General features: G+C 44.4%; 1 protein-coding gene across 3 annotated transcripts in view; it reads left to right on the top strand.

Annotated features, from left to right (window-relative positions):
- Positions 1 to 14,527, top strand: part of PPFIA4 (PPFI scaffold protein A4) — a 3,163,248-nt gene that overhangs the window by 3,053,776 nt on the left and 94,945 nt on the right. For all 3 annotated transcript variants that reach the window (XM_085600211.1, XM_085600208.1, XM_085600219.1), the window contains one exon: positions 4,032 to 4,126. In XM_085600211.1, coding sequence (XP_085456337.1) covers positions 4,032 to 4,090 — 59 coding nt within the window. In that variant the 3' untranslated portion in view covers positions 4,091 to 4,126. The remainder of the gene's footprint in view (positions 1 to 4,031; positions 4,127 to 14,527) is intronic.

Raw genomic sequence — 14,527 nt, 5'->3', positions numbered from 1 at the left:
ATAGGCCTGAGAAGCAGGCGAAGGCATATAACGACGGAGAGGGACTTTAGTAACTGGTAGCCCAAAGCAGAAGGGTTATGAGGCTATTAGAACATTCCACCCACTAAGGGTAGAATATTATAGCCTTATAGCCTGCCGTAGCGGACTATACCGGCTATTAAAGGCCCGCTGCAGCGTTAAAGGCCCGAGCCGAAGGCGAGGGACTTTAACAAAAGCAGCGGGACTTTAATAGCGGTATAGCCCTGCTACGAAGGGCTACAAGGCTATTAGAACATTCTGCCACTAGAGGGCAGAATGTTATAAGAAATTAAACAAAGGCTTCTCGAAGCTCGAGGAGATTTAAATCCCCTCGAGCTTCGAGAGGCTTTTGTAAAACATTGGAATGTTGCTCTGCGGGCCTTTACGGGCCCGTAGAAGCATGGAGCACTCCATTGTCTACAATGGTGTGCTCCACATTCCAATGTTCTTATATGAAATAAAAATCGTCATGAAGACAAAATTAGAATATTGGAGTTCCTGGCTGATAGCAGCCTTTATACAGCTGGAACTACTCCATTGTCTTCAATAGAGCTCTCAACATTCCAGTGTTCTAATATACAATGCACTGGGGTGTCTCCTTCTGCTGCATATCAGTGTTACTGCACTGGGTCCGAGTAATCGTCTTCGAACAACGGACACTTTGTCCCTAATTGTGAATGTCTGGTAAATGGAGCACATTTCCCCCACCCAGAGTTACTGATACCAGGGGTACTGCTAACCCTGAGAGTGAGGTAAATCGAGCTCAGTAACAGATGAACATTGAGGGCCCGCTAAAGGAGGAGGAATATGAAAATCTGGGGTCGGATTCCCCTGGTAATTCCTAATTTTGGGCTGGATTTCCACATGGAGATTTCAGCTGCTTCCTTAGTGACAGTGGAGAGAACCACAGTTTTTCCACATATCTCATAATTCCGTTGGGCTGCTAACTGCTGCTACCGGCCCCATTAGAATTAAGAGGCTACTTTTAATGAATGCCTTGTTAGAGGGCATTCATGAAGTGAGAGCTACAAAACAAAGGACAATTAGGAATCCCACAAATATTCTTTATTGACAGTGATGGTATTATTGTATTTTGTAAATTGACCAACTTCTAACTGAGTGATCGGGAACTTATTTGACTGAAGAACATGGATACAAGCCCCAGTCAAATTAAAATGCTGTAATGTTCAGCTTTCGTTGGCCTTTATAGTTTTCATATGTTTCGCTTGGCTGGTAAATATTGCAGTACGTATTCAATGTCTAAATTTACCACTTTGAAAAAAGGATACAATATTGAAATTCATGCTACAGTAAACAAAGGAACAGCTCAATATTTATTTCACATTTCTCTAAATGTCAATACCCACTCTATGTAATGAAATGAGTTTGGCCTTGTGTGCCCCATTTTTCCTAGTATATTAATTTGCCGAGCAGAAAAGGAATGCCATCTGACTGGGCCCATGCAAAAACAACAAATGATGGACAGAATGCAGAACAATGTCATACATTCACCCCAGTACAGCGATCTGGGCCTAAATCCATCGTTTTTTGCACAACATGCATAGGGGAGATGGACAGAGTCTTCATGTGCAACGAATCTTCAAGAAACGTTCCAAAGAAAAGTTCTTGGGATGATCTGTCAAAGGGGGTGGGTCCCAAAAAGCATTCCCCCATTAATTTTTCCATAGGGAATTTAGACACCACTACAGTCCAAAAGACTAAATGGATTTACACTGTATTTGGCAGAAGTTTGTATCTTGGTTTCGAAAGCGTGCTTTTTGTGAGTTGGTGTCAATCCATTAAGTCGTTTTTGAGTAATTAAGCCTAAATAATGTTGTATATTGGATGCCGCAACAAATCCATGGTGCCAACAGATTTCTTGATAAGATCTGATTGACTGTCACCATGTCAACAACAATGTGGCAGCAGCCATCTTAAGACTCAGAACTAAGTGGAAAAAGATATAAGGGACAGGGGAGGGAGACCCTTCTCCCATAGGCCTGGTGGGGAGCCAAACACGTTTTGCAGCAAAATTAATTTTTAAAAAAGTGCAAGCTCTTGCACTGCAAAAATAAATACCCTCCAGGGTTGAGCCAGGGCTTGACAGGCCAGAAAATTAAATATATGGGGCAGGTGGTGGGGGCCCCCCTCCACCTGGGCTGAGATATTGAGAAAGAGGAGGGTGAGGTCCCAGAGCCTGAAGAGGCCCCATCCCCATCCCCTTGGGCTGAGTACAAAAAAATGGGAGGCGGCATATGGCCTCTTTCCCTGAGCTTCAAAAGGCCCTGGGGACCCATCCCCAAGGCCATCATTAATTAAAGGGGAACAGGCGTGTGGCCTTCCTCCCCAAGCCTGAAAAAGGCCCTGGGACCACTCCCCCTGGGGCCAATAATATTTAAAAGAGGAGGGGGGCACATGGCCCACCTCCCAAGCCTTGAAAGACCTGGGGTCTCAAGCCCACTGGCCCAGTCCACCCACTGTGTCCTGGGGAGCTCACCCCTGAGACACAGTAGTAGAAACACATGTCTATTCCCTCCCGATGGGAGCTTTAAGAATGCTTCCACCAGGTGGGAGCAGACCTGTGTTTTCCTGCCTGCGCTCTTGCGGGAAGGGAAATCCAGATTGTTCCCGCAGGGACGGAGCAGTGAAAACCACATGCTCCTCCCAGGCTGGAGCAATGCTGGCTCCAGATGCATCAAGGACTGGTGCATGCAGAGATCCGAGGGGGCAACAGGAGCCCTGGGGCTTCCCACATTACTCCAAACATAAGGTTTTGCAGCTGCAGTGAGTGTGCAACTGGGCATCCACCTAAGTCCCGGGGATGGACTCTCTGGAGTTACTGTTGACTCAAGGAGGGTAGCTGCATGCCACTACGCCTTAATTTACGCAAACAGCCTGGAGGCCCTAAACAATAGGGCAGGGGGCCAAATGCCATCTCGTACCTTTTTTTAAAAAAAAGGCCCCAGGGGATGGGGTTCCTATGGCCCTTAAGGTTCCTAGAGGGGGGCTGCATGCTCCCTCTCCCTTTAAAAAGCAATGCAGTCCAAGGGATGGGGGTCCTCCGCGGCCTGCAAAGGATTGGGGAGGGGGACTACACTTCCCCTCCTAAAGAAAGAAAGAGGATATGCGCGCCTGCTAACCCCCGGGGTGAATGCTGGCTGGTGAGCTGCTGGGGTCAGGCGACCCTTGGGCTGCACCCCCCCTCCCCCCCCTTCCCCAAGGCCCCTTGCGGTTGGTTGTGGCCAGGCCCTTGGAGTGGGGTTTATTTTTTACGTTAAAAAAAACCATATAATACTTTACTTGACTGCAACATCTGAAATGGCATCATTGCATGGCAGGGACGGTCGCCTGGACCTCAAGATGGCAATATAGGAACATAAAACACGTAACTCGTTATGCACCTTTATATTATGTGCTTGAATAACTGATTTGTAGAAAGATCGGTCCGCTTTAAGGGATCAATTGCTTGACACTGTGGGCATGTCCCACAATGCTTTGAGAAATGTGTATTGTTGTTGATGGTCATTTTCTAACGCAAACCACCCTTTTCCCAGAAGAGAAAGAGCGATCTATGTTCTATTATGTTATAGCGCCGTAGGAGTGAGCTCTCAGAGCAACCTCAGGGCTGACTCTTTGCATACTTAGGGAGAATGTAAGCAAGACATATGTTAAGTATTTTTTCCCCCATTCTTTACTAATTCATTTTTTTGTTTCTGTCTTGTGCACCTGCCTGCCCACTAGCGTCCCCCTATTTAAAAACAAATTTAAGATTCCTTGTTGAAGAGTAGTTTAGAAGTGGATTGTCATGCCTATGATGCTCATACTTTGTGTATGAAAAGGGTACAGAAAGCGCGCCTTTCCTCAATGTGTGTATGAAGACTGCAAGCAATGCATAATGCATAATGCGCCCTCGTGCTAACATAACTGACATGACTTGCATGATTGCTGATACTCGATGCCCAGCACAAAGCAATGGCAGTAATAGCTTGATGTGTATGTTCTGCTGTACACAGTGGGATCCGTGGGGACACAGAGGCTGGAGGCGTCCGCGGTTCGAACCTACTCCTGCTGATATGCGGCTGTCCGCGTGATCCTGCACTGCCACCGGGTAAGTACCAGAGGACCTCATGGCAGAGGTTTTCAAATGTTTGCTCTGAGGCCCCTCTAAGCAAAATGTTTTGAAGACAGGCCCCCTCTCCAAACCTTTTTAGCAAGTGGTTGAGGAAGCAGAAGATGTAGGGCTGGGCACAGGGGGTGGGCATATGAGATAGTTTCAAGGGTACTTTTTCCTATAGCTCATAGTCCATATTAAATGTGGGATTTAAAAAAAGAAAACTGAAACTGGCCACAAAACACTGCTCCCCATCACTGGGGTCATATGAGCCCCTAACACATCTGGGTCCTGATGCAACTGCACATGGTGCTCTATTGAGGGCTGTGACCCCGAGTACTAGGCTTTTTCCTGTGCCTCGTTCACACCTTCCACACCACGCTTGGCCATCACTCCAATCTTGCAACAGCCTCTCTGACCCTTTCAGAAAAACAAAAAAAAACACCTCTCCCATGCAGGAAGGGTACCGTTGGTTAGCAAGGAAACTGAGCCACCATACACCTTTTGTAAAGTACAACAGTCACAACTGTGATGTAGTGGTCCCCTCACACCCCTGAGTCCCATTACCACTGCACCTGCTTCACCAATGATAGCTACTACCCCGTGAAGTGAGCTGTCTCTGTCCTGTGTTAAAAAGAGGCCCCATCTTGCCCCATCAGCTTTCCGCTATCTATGAGTCCAAGCTAAGGTGTCTCCTCTACTTACATTTCCCCCCCCACCCCCGGTCATTGATTTGAGATCCGAAGCAACACTAGCAGTGCAAGGATGTACTGGTGCCTAATACAAGCAGGAAAGGACAGTAACACAGCCATAATTGGAGTTAGGCAGCCCTCAGACCACTTTGGGGTGTTTAGTTGGCCCAGTGGTGTGATGGGCCTACTAAACCCCACTGCATATTCAGCACCAATAATACCCACAGGCCTGCCTCCTCTTCCCACTCCACTGACTCAAAGCAGGATGCCAGCCCCTTCATGTCAAAAAAGGATGTAAGATCTAGATCTTGGTCCTGTAACTTGGGTCCTGTTCTTTGCACAGCGAGGGTGAATTGGACCCGAATGCTACCAAGAAATGCCCCCCTTTCCCTTCTTGCTGGTAAAATGGAAGCACACAATCCTGACCCCAATACCACGGCACCTGTGCAATTAATGGCAATAGTAAATAGCTCCCACGTTGTGCCCCTCCTATGGGCAATCTCCAAGATGGCGCCCATGGATCTCGCTCCTTTCCTCGTTCTCCTCGGCCACTCCTTTGAGGTCCCAGGTCCCAGACTATCAGGCCTCTGCATCTCAACTCACCTGAAAGGATATCTGCATGCACATATAGGTCGTGGGTGAGGTCTATGGGGACATGCTATATAATATTACAAAAGCAGCTCTCATTGTTTTTGTTGAAAGGAACTATATGTGGATGGTTCATGAAGATCTTGAGGTGCCTCTGGCTGAATATGAATAAGGAGTTGTCTTCCTGTCCTATAAGCTGAGAGAGGGACAGAGATGTAAAGAAACATCAGTCTCACCATGAATATGTGCAAATGGTTACTCCATCGCTGCTTGGGAGGCTGTATACACTTAATGTATGGAGTCATTGAAGCTTCATGGTGACAAAGATGAATTCTTCTTGGGAGGTAATGTAAAGGGGTTATCAAATGAGTGCTGCAATTTACCATTTTAATGGACACTCGGACCATCTGAGTACATATTACCAAAGAATATTCTTCAAAAGTAAAAGTTTAGCTTTAAGACTAAATCGTTGTGCAATAGCCTACCTTATACTATGTGTTATACAGTTTAATAATGATAACTTACATGTACACAGTGTTTTCTGTCAGAGGTTGGGCCTCATAACACTATAAAAGCATAAGCCACTTTTCCCCATTGCATCAACCAGGATTCAATTATTTGACTCTCTGGTCACAAATACACTCTTCTGCAGCGATTGCATGAACCAATTAAGGTTAGCTTAGTTTAATTTGCGTTAATTGTTTTAATTAAAATGTGTTATTTTTCATGCAGTAACCTGAAAGTGAAACAACAACATAGTTACAAAATATTCTGCTCTTTTTAGCCATGTCTGTGGACTTGACACCACATTCAATAACCCTCCCGGCCAGATTGGCCTTTTTCTCCATGGCTGGTTTTAAAAATCCAGTGAAGCTGGCCTGCCTCTTTACTTTTCCCAATGTCCCAGGGTTAGTTGCAGCAGAGGGGGGCTTCAAGAGAGAGAAAAAAGACAACAGAGAAGGAGATGAGGAGAAAGAGATCAGAGAGAAAGGAGTGGGTAGTGAAATAATGAACAAGAGAAAGCAAAGCGAGGAAGGGAGTGGCGGTGGGTTGAGCTGTTTTCTCTGGGTTGCAGGTCCGGCCCTGGATGACCCCTGCTCCCACAGAACTCAAGATCACAGTCCCTATGCCTTTATATGCACTCCAGCCACGGTCAATGAAGACAGCCTGGAAACGTGACAAATAAACACAAGACCACACTGCCAGGCCATCATCATCTCCAGACCAGGCCACACAAGTGCTTGCGAAGGTCTTTGCGCCCCCTGGGAATCCAGCCACAGAAGTTTGAAGACCTTTGCCTTACTGCATCCTTCTGCAGAAAAAAGCATTTAGCCTTTGTGTAAACCCTGACAATCCATAGCAAGTCACAAGAGTTGGACACACATTTCAAACACGTTACACCTGTATCTCATTTCATCAATACATGCTGTACTAAAAAAAAAAAAGAAGGAATTGCTGCATTTGTTTATTTTGTTTATTTTAAGATTGTGAATATTCATCTTGGTCCAATGAATAATTTAATTGAAATTAGTTTACAAGACTTCATGGGCACATGTGGATTTGTGCATTGGACATTCCTTCTTTTGTATCTCAGCCCCCTTCATAGTATCTAATTTGCTTTCATGATCTTGAGAACGTGTGAACTAGTGTGGCAATGCTGAGGGAGTTTAATTCAAATGGGGGCATAAGGGGGCTAATGCCTTTTCCTGTATACAGCGGGCTTTTGTTCCATTTACATTTTCTTATTACAATGTTGCAGCTATTTTAATTATTATTTATTTATTCATGGAATGTTTAGAGCTTAAACTGGGGTACAGTGAAAGGGTGGCAGCGGAGTGATTTTCCAAATACTAAGAACAACAATTAAATACCAGCTACATTAACAGAAGCGTAGGGTCAAAGATCAAACCCATTCCCAAAAGTAAACAAATGTTGCTCCTGGTGTTGCCCAAACTACCTGTGGTGTCATGGTTGTTTTTTTAGGTAGGATGGAAGACCAGCACGGAGAGCTTTGAGCGTTATGTAGGCTACATTTAATGTATTTTTGTGTGCCAAGTGAGCAAGTCAGTTTCATTAACAGTGCTCAATTTGAGCCGGTGGGGCCCACTAACACTCATTGTTGGCAATCACCACTTATTTTTCCTCATCTGACATTGACCAAGAGCAAGTGAGGGAAAAAAGCACAGGGGAAATGAGAAGGAAGTGATTAGATGGAAAACCATCACAAAGGGAGTAAGCTAGAGCCTCCAAGAGAGAGAAAAAGGGGCAGGAAATGTCTGGTAGTGGAATAAAAAGACCAGCTGGATTCACAAATTTGGCATGCCGACATTTAATCACACCAGCCATGGGTTTCTGAGCAGAGCTTTGGGATCTGGCACTCCACCTTCTACAAACTAAGCACTGCCCTAAGATGGGTGTAATACCGTCTGATTACTTGGTACCCCTGACAGAAGAGACAGCTGCATGAAGCATGGCTTTGAGTGGAGCAACAGTGGTATACTGAAGACCAGCAACTATTGCCCTCTGTCAAGATGTGATAGTGTGGTAGTGGGATTAGCTCCATTAACCAGTGAATATAAAAGGCGTCAGATTTTGACAGTTTGAAGATGAGTTCAGGCATACTGAGGTTTTAATTTGGGAGACATAGCAAAGGGGACCAGAGATGGAGAGATTCTTGGAGGGATAAAATATCTAGCCATTTTTAGGGAAGAGGATAAGGAATCATCTTTTGGTAAGGTTCAACATTAGGAAGTATGAGTACACCCAGTCAATTATCTTTTTGAGGATTATTTCAAGTTAATCATAGAGGTTGGATTAGAACCTCTAAAAGTGAACTCTGTCGTCAACTTATTGATGTTTTTGTCCTGTAACATTTCATGAGGTCTGTTGTGAAGGGAATGTCTCCTCATGGTAAACTAGCATCTACTCTCACCCGAGTGCCGACTTCTTCTGAAACTGGCATCCTGACTTTCATTTTGGCTGTGGTGTCTCATTAATATAGTGTGTGCACAGATGTATTGGTCTGTCTCTAACAGTTTGACATCCATGCCCTCGTAGGCTTAACACATGAAGCAGTGGAGGCAGAACTCCATGTTTTGTGACCTTCTAGTTAAGCAGACCTATTTATCTGTGTCAGTGAGTGTGTGACCTCCAGATCCATCTTGTGTTTTTGTTCTTACATCCAGTGTTGTCGAGTATGTGTGCATGTAAAGTATGCTTGTAGTACATGTGTTTGCCATGGCACAAAAGGAAGGATGGGGGAAGCTTCCCAAACAGTGGAGATCTGTGCAAATGTCATCTCCTATCTATTATGCCCAATATCCAGAAGGCCTTGTGTAACATCTGATTCCATAACAAGGTAAGTGACTCAAACTCCCCCACTGCCATACATGGTCAAACAAAATACCCAAAACATCCAATGAATTCTATCTTGCAGGCCTAAAATACTTCTAACTGTTTGCTGTTAAAACTGAAGATTGAAAACTATGAAATGTTGTTAGACCTGGCATCTTTTGGCATGGTTTGCCCTGAATTTTGCCTTGTGAACTCCCCTTTGTACTGTGTGCTGAACTTCGTTTTTGCGGGCTTTAGGACTCTGTGCAATTTTTCATTGCTGACCAGTGCTAAAATGCATGTACTTTGGTCTAAAATGTAATGGCATTATGTTTCTCCATGATTGGCAAATTAGATTTTCTGATGAGTCCCTAGTACAGTGCACTACATGTGCCCAGGGCTTGTAAATCAAATGCTACTAGTGGGCCTGCGGCCACTGATTGTGCCACCCACATGAGTAGCCCTTCAAACCTGTCTCAGGCCTGCCTCTGCAGATCCAGTGTGTGTATGTTTTAAACTGCCATTTCGGCCTTGCAAGTTCACCTACTTGCCGGGTCCAAACCTTAACTTCTATTACATATAAGTCACCCCTAACTTAGACCCTAGGTAGCCCCATGGGCAGGGTGCAGTGTGTCTAAAAGGTAGAACATATACTTCTGAGTTTTACATGCCCTGGTAGTGAAAAAACGCTAAATTGGTTTCTCACTACAGCAACGCCTGTCTCCCCCATAGGTTACCATTGGAGCTACCTTGTAACACTTTAAAAGTGTAACTTCCACTGTGAAAAGATCGGAAAGGTACGTTTGGTGTCTCTGATCTCACACTTAAAAAAACACATCTTTTAGTGAAGTCGATCTTTAAATTGCAGGTCTGAAAATCCCACTTTTAGAAAGTTGCCATTTTCTTCATTAAGCAATCTGTGCCTCTGTCTGTTCCTGGAATACACACATCTGGGTTGGGTGAGAACTGGGCTTTGTGCATTCCCTCTAGACAGCCACACACAAAGGGAGCTGAGGTGTGCCCTGCATATCCTGATGACCCATCTCCTGGCTTATGGGTCTTCCTGAGAGGAAGGAGCTGACACTTACACCTGAATAGGCTGTGCCTGACCCCACAAAAAGAGTTGCATACCCCCTGTAGCGTGTCTGGAGCCGGGGCAAGGAAGGGCAGGGTTGTGTGCACTACAAAGACCTTTCTTTCAAGTCTCCCTACTTCAAAGGCTAAAATGGGTATAAGTACTGGACCTCTGACACCATAGACTCAGAACACTTCTGTAACCGAGGACATTCTACCAGAAAGAAGAGCTGTTGTGCTGCCAGTGGGGACAATCACTTTGCTGCTTGCTTTGCTGTGTTGGCCTGCTGCCTGCTGCTTCTTGCCTGGGAGTGAGAGACAATCTACATCCTGCATTTCTAAAGGTACTCCAAGGGCTTGTTAGGCTTGCCTCCTGTTTCTGAAGTCTCAGTAATATCAACTACTTCACCAGCATCTTGCTACCAGTACCTGGGCTCCTCTGCTGTCAGTCCTGCTCTGTCAAGTGGTACCAAATCCAGTCCTGGGCCATTAAACGCGAGTGCTTGGCACTGCACATCAAGAAACCAACGTATCAACATGGAAGCATCATTCGGAAACCAGCACATTCCCTGTAATATTGACGCCTCACCGCTGCCTGCACCGAAGCCACGGGCACCGCTTGCGGAGTGTGTGATGCAATGACCTCGACTTACAACGCAGCCCTGACTTTGCCAATGGAGACCATCCCTGATTCCGACGCATTGCTTGCCGTGTGTGGCTTTGCACCAATGCATCACCTACAGCCCAACGGATCGACATTGACACCTCAGAACCGACGCATGGTGCACTTGACATCAGCACATCAACGACGTTGCCTGACTTTGGAACCGATGCATAGTCTTTGACAGCGACATATCCCCTATGTTTTTCAACATATTGTCTCAGAGCATCAACAGTTCAAATGTACTTTCAGTGGGTCTGCTTGACTCCTATATCCAGCTTTCCTCCATTGTGGTCGGACTGAACTTTTGGATTTGGCTTAGTAAAGTACAACCAGATAGCCCCGTTTGAAGCTATGGATTTCTAAGCACTGCATTTTTATTTAATCTTGGAAAATTCATATCTCGACTTGTGTATGCTGGATTTTTGTTGTTTTGTTCTTGTTTAACCCAGATAAATATTGTCTATATTTTTTAACTGGTGTGAAGTACTTTTTACTGTGTTTTTTGTGTTTGTGTGCACACAAATACTTAACATATAGCCTCTTTAGTTTAGTCTGGCTGCTCTGTTCCAAGCAACCAGAGGGTTAGCAAAGCTAAACGTTTAGTGTGTACTACACTTACCCTGAATAGGATAGTGGTTCCTGCTCGGACAGGGTGCATACCTCTGACAAACAATTTCTAGTAATCATCTTAGAAGACCCCCTCAAAAACAGTGGAAATAACAGCCAAATACACATATTCCTATCACCAAAAGCGAGAGATGTACACAAAATGAGGACTTTGAAATAGCCTGAAAACTGAAATGACCTTTGTCTGACTTATCATGCCAATAAAGTATCTTATAATGACTGCCATATCAGTTATCTGGCCTAAAATAATTTCAAATAGTCCTATGTGTTTTTATGCCGCAGACCCTCTGTTTTTTTTATGCATCATCGTTTCCTGCAGGCTGATTAAGCCAACGTCTAGAAATGGCTCTGATGAAACTGTTAAATCACCATGAGCTCAAGGGATTTGCTGCTAAGTTGACTGGCTTATTTTGTTATTAAAGGTTTTCTACATTATAATGTGTTTTATCCAGTTTCAACTGAGTCTGTCGTGCATAGTTGAAGTATGCAAACTGGCAGTGAGGTCTGTAGTGCTTCTTCTCTGCCATTGACCCAATCAGGATGTGATCTTCAGTATCTTTCCCTCAGTCCTTGAGGCTGTGACTTGAAGTAACATCCTGCTGGTGTTACGTTCTGTGAGGTATATGCATTATTGAACTGGCATTTTGATTGGGAAAAGATAAAAGTGCTGTCGCAAAAAATAATTGTTTCATTACACTCGGGTTAGCTAAGGGCTGCTACTCAAACTCTGTTCTCCAAATGTCTGAGACCTCACCCCCCACTCACAACCCCCCCCCCCACTCATCAGAGGTCAGCAAAGTGGTTTCCTCTTCCAGGCTTGCTGTGCTGTGGCGTGCGCCCTTGGAAGGAAATGTGTGAGTGTGACGTATGGTCCGCTATGATATCGATGATCATCTCTGGGGAGGACATTCTGTTGTACATTCTGTCCTCAGTGAAGGTTCAGCGGTTTTCCATGCAGGGATTGTGGAGCTGCCATGTTATACCCCTACATCAGATCTGAACCCTTTATAATGCATCTTCTTTCCCAGGATCTTGAGCACCATTTACCTGTCTCGACTTTGGGGTTGAAAGACTTTAGTACCCAACATCATGTAGTCTCTTTTTCTCTTTTTCCCAAATATGGAGCCTTATGGCAGGGCGACTGCAGCACATGGTGCATTGTAAAGTCTGAAAAATGAGTGTTAAGGTTTATTGCAGACAATGATGATGATCTACGAAAATTACTCAAAATGAGCTGGGGAGGTTGTTTTTGTAAAAATTGTGTGCGGGATCTTGCAACGGTGAGGTGCGAGGCCTGCTCAGTATATGGCCAAACAGTTGCTAACATCTCCCGGTCTGAAACTTTCCACATGAAAATGCCTCACCCAAACCCTTCAGGTAAGATATTTATCATTCATGATAAACCTCAGCTCAAAAACTATTCAAGGGAGTCTAGTTTTTTTTTCGATGGAAGTATATTCTGCATATATGTCAACTATGTAAGAATAAAGTCCCAAGACAACACTGACAGGATCACATATTTTATAGCCATCATTGGTGCCACGTCTCTCTATTATTTATGAATTATGTTTTATGAGAATACTGGTATTTTTCCTGATCACTGGTGTAACAGCTTTTCTTTCCAAACGCCTATGATTTGCTGAGCACCACTGCATCTCGACTGGCGGGTTGCCTATCGGGCACCATCCTTCGGTGTTTCAGGGAGACATCCTTTCAGACCGCTCCGGATGCACAGAACCCATTCCCATCGGGACACTGACTGCATAGCAAATAACAATTCTGTATTTTCATTCCCCTTATTCTGTTTTACATTCTCCCTGGGACAACCCACTGCAACTTCAAACCTCGGCTCCCAATGAAATGAACGGTGGCTGTCGTGTGAGAACATAAGCTACTGCACCATTTGCATACGAATAGAGCAATCACGTGGATAAATCCGAGTAGAAAACAAAAAACGGAAGGAGAGCAAAAATAAAAAATAAGCACATCATGCAAAAAAAAAAAAAAAAAAATTAGGATTTACACAAGATTACACTTGCCTCCCTGACTTGTTCCTCGTGACCTTAAAGATTCCTGACACTCGGCCATAAACTAGGCACAATTAATTCCAAAACTATATTTACATTTTGGCTTGGTGAATTCCTCTTCCTTTCTTCTTTCTGGACCCAACCTCTCCTATGGAGGTTTTGCTCAAGTCCCTTGACGTAAGCAAAATGTTGAGGGGTTTCTTGTCAGATTTGTCAGACATCTTCCAGTGCAATTCACAGTCTGACAATTGTGTTTCTGCCTGAAACATCTCAGCTCTTGTGTTGCTTCCCTCAGCAGTTATGGATACTAATTGTGAAGCCTATTGAGTGTCCAACAGCAATTGATCTCCTTTGATTCAGCAAATTCAAATCGTAACATTTCAGTAATTCAGTTAAAATTACTGTACAGTAGTTAGTGAAACAGAACTGCTATTCGAAGGTGTTACCTCAAGTGCACAGGTGATGTCACCATGTTTCCTGGTAATACTCATTGTCATCTCAGAGTAAGAACTGTGGTGAGGAAATGTGACCCGGAAGTAATGTCTTAATTTCGTTCCAGTAAACCCCATTTTTTAGCATTCTATTGTAGGTGCTATTATAACCCACTTCATACCACTGACAAGACTCATTGCAGATGGGTAGCACCTACTCAGATGGAGTACTAAGCATGAACAATTGTGTGTCTGTCATGTGGCCTATAATGGTAATATGTTGATGTCAATCACGAGGACCAGTGTTGCACTCTTAGCGTGTTTTTGTCATTATCCCTTTGCAGAGTGAGATATAGAGATATATGATAGTATATGGATGGAGAGAGAAGGTGTGAGTGCTGTATAGATTGTGTGGGAAATCTTTAACTGCTCTGTGTGTAAAGCAGCGAGTATTCAAACCATGTCACAGCATGTGTAGTTGTAGGAGAAAAGTGTGAGAAAAGGCACTGTTGTGCATCAGGGGCGTCTGGTGATATTTGAAAGTGGTAGGGGGGTAAAATGATTGGCATACTGCACCGTTGCGAGCGAGCTTAGCAAGCGACCCCGAACCCCCATAAGGGGGGTTCGGGGCAGTTCTCCCCCCGAGAAAATTTTGAAAAAAGAGAAGAAAAATGGTGCATTTTCAAGCAAATTTCAGAAAGCAGGAAGGTTGATAAAGCAATTGTGAAAGTGCAGTTATTACATTAATAAAGAGATGTCATATAACAAAAATAAAGTAGTGCCTACTCTCAGTTTGCCCTAGGGAGTTTGTGACCTACAGTGCCTCAGCTCGGTTGCTACAGCAAAAAGTTGTGGTCTGTATTGCCTTCACTCAATTGGTGCTGGAAAGTTGAGGTCTGGGTACTTTCTGTAGGTTGATATTGGAAAGCATGTGGGTGGCTTGCAGTCCGTTGTGCGTTATA

Source organism: Triturus cristatus, chromosome 1_2, assembly GCF_964204655.1.
Source record: "Triturus cristatus chromosome 1_2, aTriCri1.1, whole genome shotgun sequence".
NCBI classification, from domain to species: Eukaryota; Metazoa; Chordata; class Amphibia; order Caudata; family Salamandridae; genus Triturus; species Triturus cristatus.
The sequence above is the reverse complement of the archived record's forward strand: the minus strand, read 5'-3'. Positions and strand labels throughout refer to the sequence as shown.